This window comes from Acanthisitta chloris, unplaced genomic scaffold, assembly GCF_000695815.1.
Source record: "Acanthisitta chloris isolate BGI_N310 unplaced genomic scaffold, ASM69581v1 scaffold3162, whole genome shotgun sequence".
NCBI lineage: Eukaryota > Metazoa > Chordata > Aves > Passeriformes > Acanthisittidae > Acanthisitta > Acanthisitta chloris.
Genome location: NW_008662046.1, coordinates 58,460 through 68,167, shown reverse-complemented (window position 1 = coordinate 68,167; position 9,708 = coordinate 58,460). Strand labels below are relative to the sequence as shown.

The window sequence follows — 9,708 nt, the reverse complement described above, 5'->3', positions numbered from 1 at the left end:
TGTCTCCAGCTCAGTGTCTCACTAATCTGTCAGAAGAAAATGGGGAAATGCTATTAAAAACACCCTATAATCTACTTATGTTTCCTTAACACAGACACACCCTCACCCCTATAGATATATATATATATGTGTAAATTTTTGCTTCTGGAATAAAAATTAGGAACTATTTTTTTACAAAATCCTTGATCATCTCTTAAATTTCTTTGCTTAATTTGGTTTTGATCACCACTCCCCTTAATTTTCAGTAAAGGTGCAGATAGATATCTCTACTTTCAAATGTAAACATAAATATTTTATAGCATCACTACATCAGGCTGGCAGTATCTCCAGAATAAGGAGCACAAGAACTCATGGTGAAATCTCTGTCAATAACATTAAGTGGAAATCATATTTACACAAAATCATATACAACTCTATAATAAAATCGGCTTCTCTTCAAGGAAAGTAAACTTTAAAAAAAAACCCCCACCTTCCATAGAAATCTATACGGACCAGAAAATGAACCAGGGATCTGATCATTCCCCCAGCAGTCTTTAAACTCCTGAGAAACACAGTTAGCTGCCAGGAGCTGGTTTTGGGGAATATAAAAAGTCAGTTTTATTTCCTTATGCAAAGCAAATACTTACACTAAAGCCATCAATGCTTTTCAAGAAAAAAAATACTCCTGGAGAACAACTGTTACAACAACCTGGAGGTGTAGTTATTTTGATCCTATACCAAGTCTAACAACATGACCCTCAGTATGTCTTTGCTTCTATTGTCTTTGCCTCGGTTCCTGCAGGTCCCTTATTTCAGATTGATACAGGCAGTTCTCAAATAGAACTTCTCCCCTATCCATTCCCCCCCCCCCACAAACTTTTCATTGTCAGTTAAAACAAATTACAGTGTGACAAATCCAAAAACTTATCTTGAATATTAACTACATATGGAAAAATCAGGTGAGATAACTGTTTTTAACTTCTCCCACCCAACCTAGGTATCCATCAGGACACCTCTAGCAACAGGGCTTATATTATAGTAGTTGATTACTGAATTTATTTATGAAATGTCTATACCTACCCACTTTAATTCTCTTGAAAATACTGCAAATTGCCAACGTCCTACAGCCAAAGTCTAGAACAAACTAACCCTATGTTGTATTTTACTGACATTACGTGCTCTTCAGGAACAGAATTTGAGCTGTTAGAACAGCCTTCTGTGCTGATTTTAAAACCAACTCAAGAACAGAAAAAAGCCCAAACCAACCAGTAACATCCAAGAGAGCGGTGGGAAAGAAGGGAAGAATTGGAGATGGGACATAAGACCAAATTTCTGGAAAGCTTCACTGGATATGTAAATGTCAAACTCGCATCACATGTGTCATGGTCTCACAGTGCACCATGACAGGCATATATTCTCAGACTACTCTCAAAAAATACTCCTCCTAGAGAACACAAAAATGTTGATTCTTTTTTCTTCTTTATTTCCCCAAAAAGCTCCTTCCCAGTTATCATGTACTTTGTCAGAAATTACCAAAAAAAAAAAAAGAAATTACACAAAAAACCCAAACCAAAATACACATCTCTGAAAAACTCTAAAGAGTACCAGCTCTGGATTAGGACATACTAGGACTGCTCAAAGCAAATAAGAGGGGCTAATTATTTTTCTCCTTTTCCTAAAAAATAGTTGCATTTTTAATACAAGTTTTATTCTGTAAAACAGTTTCAAATCCTTACATATATGGCAGAGCTTGTGGAAAATTTCAAGTCGGGTACTTCAGAGCCTTTTAATATTAAACAGAATTCAATAAATACAAATAGTTCCATAAAAGTTTAAAATATTAATTAAAATGCATGTTGTGCAATCTCAACATAGGTGTTATAGAGCCTCTATTCCCAGAGGCTCCCTACTTCCCAATCCATGAGAGCCTGCATTGGAAGGTTTTGCACAAGTATCCTTAGCACTGGCTTTCAAGAATCTACTGGTAATGTGTCCATTCAACACAATAAAACTAGACCACAATCATTTAACTAATGATGATGTTTAAGCAAGGAGATTCGTTTCACCCTGTGAAATCTGCTTAATGTCTGTGAACAGTGAAAATGGGATAAATAAAGAACAGAGCAACTTCAGATTACAGCAAAACAAAACAACACAACCCACCCAACCCACCAGATTAAATAACATTAAATATGTCAGTCTTGAGAGAATGATAAATACAAGGATTTTTGCATAGGCCTCTGGAATACAGAGTCAGAATTATGGCCAATAAAACATCTGCGAGTAAGTCTAATTTTCCACCACTCTGACCTAACGAGTACTCAGAACCAGGAAGTTAAACAGAAGAGTAATTTCATTGCCTAATAACTCAAAGAAACAGAGGTAAGAAGTAATTTCTGCCATCCTGAAATACACAGTGCAGCATTCTGGTATTCACCACAGACTTCAGTACTTGCTTAACAACCTTTAATACAGACCTACGATATAATACAACACTCTTGAGGGAAAGTGCACAGCCCGTAACATCATCCTCAGAACATAACAGGATGGAGTGTGCAAACCCTAAAAAAAAGATGCTGTTTTGAACACTGACTCAGGATTTGCAGGCTGTGGGTACAGCAGGCTCAAAGGCAGTCACGACACAGGAAGCAGTTTATCGTATGGCATCGTCGAGTGAGATGTACGTACGTTCTCAATGTGTTTTTTAATGCCGACTGGAGGGCACACTTTCCCCAGAATGCAAACCAGTGGTGTGTATTTGCACATTTTCCTTTCTCTGTACCAGTGGCTTTGGGATGCCGGACTTCAAAGAGGTGTTCTGAGGCTCTGGTGATACTGATGTGGATTTCTGACTGCTCACTTGCTTAGCTTTAACAAAGGACATAGTTGGAGGGCGAAGTTTAGACACTTTCTGACTCTGTTTACCCTTTAGGTTATCCTGACCAGATGTTGGCTGTAGCTGAGTCGAACTATTTAATGGTAGAAGCTCACGTTCCTTGGAAGCAGTGGAATGATTTGCAGATCGTACGAGAACGGCCATTGTAGGAGGCACTAAAGCAGTTGGGGGTCTTGCGGTTCTCGAAGTCTTTGGCCGAGAAGCCTGGTTTGCCAGCAGGGGCTGACCTTTCACAGAGACATCAGTCTGCACCTCTCTCGCATCAGCTCGTGCAGAGGACTGAGAACGGGAACGAGATGCTAATGTACCTTCTTTATTACTAGCCACCTCTCCAGGGTCTTCAGTGGTTTTATATTTCAGTTTTTCCAAATACGATGCATTTTCATTTTTTATGTTTAACTGTATGCTCGTTAAAGAGTTGACATCGTTCAGGCTATTTGGGAGAGAGACGTTTGCAGCATTTGGATTCTGATGATTGCTATTTTCATGCAGATCATGTTTAGGATATTCACTGTGGGCCTCGATATGTGGCATTTTTATTAGTTTTCCCTGGGCGAGGTCTGTGGAACTGGGAAGGCTGCTGGAAGGCTGTAGTACTTGAGGCTGTTACGGAGAAAATAACACAAGAATATATTAGGCAAGACAACACCAGATACCATTTTGAATCCGACGTGCGCTGACTGGATGCTTGGTAAGGTCTGCGTATTTGTTTTTTTAAAATCAAAACTTTGACTTTGGCAAAACAGGATGGTTCACGGCACATATACAAATGGGACTTAGAACTTAAGTGGAAAAAAATAGACCAGCACTGAAATAAACAATAACATAAAGACATAAAAGAAACCAATGAGCTTAGAAAAGAAACACAAGAAAGGCATGGTTGATGGTTTCACCTAAATCTGCAGGACAGGGCAAGGACAGCAGACCAGTGTGGATCAGTTCTCACTGAAGTGCTTGACCCAATGCAATGACCATCAGGATGTATCCATCTTTTAACTTCTATTCACTGCATACTGACATTAACTATCCCAACCCTTGTACTGCACAGGCAGGAAAGGAGTTTAATGGACTACGAGAATTTACAGGGCTTTTTCCCTGCCTTACTGTGGCCAGAAAATTTGGTGTGAGTATGTGGCAATCAGGCTACTGACTAGGCTTAGGTAACTGTTTTATCATGAACTGATTTCAAATGGGCTGATAAAGAAGTAGAGTACATGTGAGACTAGAGATCACATGCTACTACAGTGATAACCAAGGGATAAAAATAACTGAATGAAGATTTTTACATTTTATCAGAAGATACGATCTAATCAGACATGTATCAGACACAAGAATTGCTGGTACCTCTTCTGGGTCATTTCTATTCTCTTTGCTCTTCCCTGTAAAAAGACTTAAAAGATTAATGTGTGCACTAGCTTCACAATCACATCCTAGACCTCTGACTTCGATACACATCTTGGAAGCATTATTAAAAACTCTGCAGTTCATGGCAAAACCCAAAACCTATTAAAAGAAACTACAGTATTAGCAGGTTTGGATGATTTCCTCATTTTGCTTATAAAGGAGGGGAACTGTACTACAAACTAGTCATCACTCAACCACTTGAATTCTTACCAGTTGGTAGACTGCATGTACCCAGTGACCAGGCTTATTCTGTTTGTTGACTAGTGAAATACAGGAACTAAAAAAGAAGTCATGTCTGTGTTTGAGAGATTTGACCAAAACTGTCACTTCAGTCACTCTCCTGAATTATTCACAGGTTCTAAATGAGAAAACCAATTATTTGTCTGGTCATTTTAGCTCTTCTTAAATCAGGAGAACAAATGCAGTGATGGCTGTGCATGCCAGACTCCTGTTACATTTCTAGGGCAATAGCACATTTCAGGATTCTTTTGAGCTTTTCATCTTTTCCCTGGCAAGATTACTACTGAAAACTGAATCCTCCAAATTCTTCATCAAGAAAAAATTTAATGGTAATGAGAGAAAGAAAATCAAGACTTATCAATCTATTCTTTATTCACTATCAGTTTAGCCCTTTAGAATATACCAGTTCTACCTGTAAGCAAAAAGCAAAACCTAAGCTGGACCAGTGACATCAGCAAGTGACAGACATGAGTGTAAAAATCCTGAGCAGCCTGAACATGACTCTTTTGGGAAGAGGGAGGAGGAGAACATTTTAAAAAAAAACAAAGTCACCTCCAAAATGTTGTCAAATGAGTACCAAACCATTATTCCTTATATGCCCCAAAACAAGCTTAATTTTGTGACTCCTTCTTAACCAACTGACCATAAAGGAAGGAAGTACTAAACACAAGGAATAATTCAATACCTTGAGAGAGTTACAGCTTAAATAAAATTAATCCTCCTGATATTTGTCATTTTACAGTGTTTATGTAATGGGTTACAGAAGTTATTATCCTTCCAGTCTAGGAGCTGACAGGCAGATATTAGCCAAAATGATTTACTGATTTGACATCTCACCTGCAAAAACAAAACTGCTAAAAGTGCATGCAGAAACTAAAGCATATGTACCTGATTCCCATACAAATACTCCAACAAATAAATTTTCTAATCCTACTTGAAGAAAAAAAAAAAATAAAATCAAAACATTTACAGCAAACAGTACTGTGCCAAATATGGAAAAATCACTCAGAAAACTCTTTCCTTCACCTAGAAAGGGTTTCTAAATGCCAGTCTTCAAAAAACACAGATAAATACCTGAGTATTACAAACCCTAACTTTATATCAAATAATCCTAGTTACACTAATCAACAAAGTGAAAAAAATTTTAAGTTACAGAAGAAAGCAAATATGTATGTAAAGTTGATTTAAACACATACATCTGAAATATAGCAAAGCAGCAAGCTTTCAATAATGGTATTTCCAGTTCTTTTGACATGGGCTAGGATTTGAGTTCTTCCCCTTCGGAAATTTTGCATTTTACATATAAAATAGCCAAATACATGTTCTCCTCATTATCCTTCATAACCTAAATAGATCTAAGCAGCTTAATATCCAGAAAGTTAGCAATTCAAAGGCAGAAAACAGCTATATGAGGACATTAAAGCCCTAGTATCATCTCTGCTGAGCTATTTTAAATACTGTACTGTTTTCTAATTTTATATTTCTACTCAAGGTCTGTCCCATTATCAGAATTACAGATTTTAATCTCTTCAAATTGCTACAAGCATTAACATGCAAGATGACACTGAGAGCAGCAAAATGCCACTTGCAAGCTATGCAAGTAACAGTTCACAAGGTATCTTGCACTGACAACTGCATTATTGTCACCCACAGCTCACATCTTTGCCCTAGATACAAGCTTTGCCTTTACTAAGAAATTATGACCATGTTATTATTTTTCTTACAAAAAAGAGCCAGTTACAGGACTGGTACTTAGTTCCATCACAAGAAGGAGGAGGAAGATAAAGAAGCATTCTACTTTCTAGGCCTTGCACTTTATTTCACAAGTCTTAAAAAACAGTTTGCCATCTGCATTGCTTTAAGTGCCCTTCTGATAGTATTTCTGGGATGGGACAGGCCATGACTTGGTATAGATTGCCATGCTCACCAGGTTTCTGTTGTTCCATGAGGAAAACATCCAGGTAGACAAAGACCTGCATTCCTTCAGGATACTCCCTAAAATACAACCTTAGACTCTAAAACATTTCAAGTACAACAATATAATTGAAGAAAATTAGTTCTCCCCAAACAGAAAGTACATTAGACAAAATGCTTTTTATACATGGTCCTTTCTGCACCAAGAAACATACTTTTCTGTACTGGCAAGAGCTTCAAAGCCTTCCAAGTATTGATGCACTAATCAAAATTATTCAATTACAGTCCCTACCTCATTAGCCTAAGATAATTTTCTCTTATTTCTCAAAAGTAAGACTGGTCGTTACATCACCCAGAGAAAAATTGCACCTATGACAAGGATCACCATTACTACACAATTATCAAACTACTGATACTGTATTAGCTTTGTGTTGGAAAACTGAAACAACTGTGTTGTACTGATAGAAAAGTTAAATCAATGTGGTCATGACAGTGATATTAATTCAGTATCATTACTTTAAAATTACCCTCAGTTTTGCTTTGGGGTTATCTTCATCCTTTTTTTCCTACACAATCCCTCTGTAGAATGAAATAAAAGCATATTCTCCCTGCAGTATGCTGAGGAAGGAGGGAAGTGATGCAATGAAAAATCCAAGAACTGCATGCACATCTCCCATAGACATGCATCATGCATAGGGCAAAGAAAAAAAACCCAACAGTGAAAATGTGTGAGGAGGAGATGGGAATAAATCTGAAGTTGTACTGTACCACGCTTTATCACAGAAGTAATGGACTAACTTCTCAACTCCTTGCCAATGGCATAATGGGAAAGCAGAGACAAGAAAAAGACAAGGACAGTGATGTCAGAGGACCAAGACAAAACAATGAGCAATTGCCATGACAGAACTGCAAGTTTTCACCATTTCAATTGCAATTACCATGTCCCCCATTGGTTTTTAATCCTCCTTCAAGAAACAAAGGTAGCAATAGTGTTTAAGTAATGCAGTAGAGATAATATTTATAGCAAGACCTGCATGGAATAACTTTGCTCTTATAACTTCAAGTCTTTTAACACAATCATCTCTTACGCTCCAAACACCGTTAACTAGAATTTGTATGTGTTATTACAACTGTATGCATCCAAAATATTTGCATCCACACACATACATGTTCAATATCTAACAGTGAACACCAATGTCATAAGACACACTACATTACATCCTTTGATTGTGTTGCCCATACTGTTAATGACTCATCTTCCTAGCAACTTGCAGGTCAGAAGAGACTCCCAACCACCATGGTGTTTTTGAAGAGGGGCAGGAGGGAGGGTGACAAACCCTGCTACATAACTGTTTTTCATTTCCCAATCAGTTCTGACATCCCTCATCTCACTGCCTTGGCACAGGATAAGATGGAAGTTCAAATGAAGGCCTGTGCAGATACTTCCTTGCTGAAAGGCTGCAGTGGGAAGCTCTCATTTTGTCTGAAAAACATCAAGATTTGACATCTTAAATCTGGAGCATTTCCCAATACATTATTTTTTGATCTTTCTTTTTCTCCCATTTAACCTATTATATCCATATTATAGGTGCATATTTACATCCATATAAATTATTTCCATCTTTTAATATTGGACAATAGAACTCTGCAGTATGGACTATGACTTCAACCAATAATACAAAACAACCCTGATTTTTTTTTAAATCACCATTCACCATAGCATGAGGGTAGTAAAATAACTGGAAATATGGCATAGCATGATTTTTTCTTCAGAGTCTGTATAGAAACTCCAACTTAAGAGAAAAAGATTGTTTTTCTCAAAGATAAATTACTCAAAGCAATATATAACTACATCAAGGCAGGTACTTCATCCATAAGTACAGATATATGTGCAACAAGCAGACAAATAAGACCATATGCAAAACAAGTTTTGTTTGCAAATATATTTTGTTATGTACAAGAGACATTACTCTTGTAGTCTGCAACTATCCAAGCTGGCAGAAGGGAGCTTTTCCTAAAAGACATTTCTTCATATAGTTGAACACTCAATTCCCAGGGCAAAAATAATTACATATAAAGGACAGTAATGTAATGATTCCAGGACATTTTTAATAGTTTGTCACTCTCTTAACATGAGTCATAGAACCTCACAGATAATATCCTGAAGCAACTTTGCTCTGCTAAGACCAACATTTTGCACACCCTACAAAGAACCTGAATTGGTCAATAAAGTTTTGGAAACATGTCAGTGTTGAGCAATGTAACCTTTGTTTAAAAGAAAATGCATGAAAAAGCACAGCCTGGACCTGATTTCTAGTCAATGTGCATACATAGCTTTCTTTCTGGTGATGACAAGCTATGTGTCACCTGGTAGAACAGCTTAGATTATCTAGATTTGTGATGCTTACATACAAAACATCTAAACACTTTTTCCATGAAGTGCACAAAGTGGAGATGTGAACAATAGCACTGGTTGAGTAACAAAACAGTTTTCATCAGTTTCCATGTGAAGAAGCACTTGTGACAAGGGGCCTAGAGAAAGTGGTAGAATATTCCTGTACTGCACAACACGAGCTCATAACTGGATTCTTAACAATGTGTATTCTAAATGTTGTGTTTCTAGAGCTGCATCACTAAAGCTCCAGAATACAAATGGAAAAGTTTTAGATTGTATTGCACAAAGTTTGATGTAATCAAATATATCCTATAACCAAGAAAAAAATAAAGGACTAGCACACAGGAGTTTAGTTCAAGACACATGTTAATTATATGAACAAAATTATAAGAGGCTTTTTATTCCTAAAATGAAAAAAATCAGTCTACTATTATGAAAGTATTTATGAAATGTGAAGTGCTGAATTGTTTCCAAGGCTGGTGAAACAACATGAAGTTAATAAATGTGAAAGCATTAAAACTGTCATTAAAAGTGCAAAACATACACCTAACTGTGTTCAAGTGCACTGATGTGGAGAGTTCATAGGGTAAATTAAGCAGTAGGAATGCTAATGTTGTAACTGCTAATAGAGAAGAGCTGTGAGCCTATGATAGTATTGCAATATTACCTACCAAGGCTGGTGAAACAACATGAAGTTAATAAATGTGAAAGCATTAAAACTGTCATTAAAAGTGCAAAACATACACCTAACTGTGTTCAAGTGCACTGATGTGGAGAGTTCATAGGGTAAATTAAGCAGTAGGAATGCTAATGTTGTAACTGCTAATAGAGAAGAGCTGTGAGCCTATGATAGTATTGCAATATTACCTAGATATACTAC

At 37.0% G+C, this 9,708-nt stretch overlaps 1 protein-coding gene across 2 annotated transcripts in view; it reads right to left on the bottom strand.

The window, feature by feature from the left end:
- Positions 1-3,202: 3,202 nt before the first annotated feature.
- Positions 3,203-9,708, bottom strand: part of CCSER2 (coiled-coil serine-rich protein 2) — a 51,972-nt gene continuing 45,466 nt past the window's right edge. Inside the window, exon 10 of one of the 2 annotated variants that reach the window (XM_009070444.1) lies at positions 3,203-3,478. In XM_009070444.1, coding sequence (XP_009068692.1) covers positions 3,384-3,478 — 95 coding nt within the window. In that variant the 3' untranslated portion in view covers positions 3,203-3,383. The remainder of the gene's footprint in view (positions 3,479-9,708) is intronic. The other variant, XM_009070445.1, reaches the window with a different exon arrangement.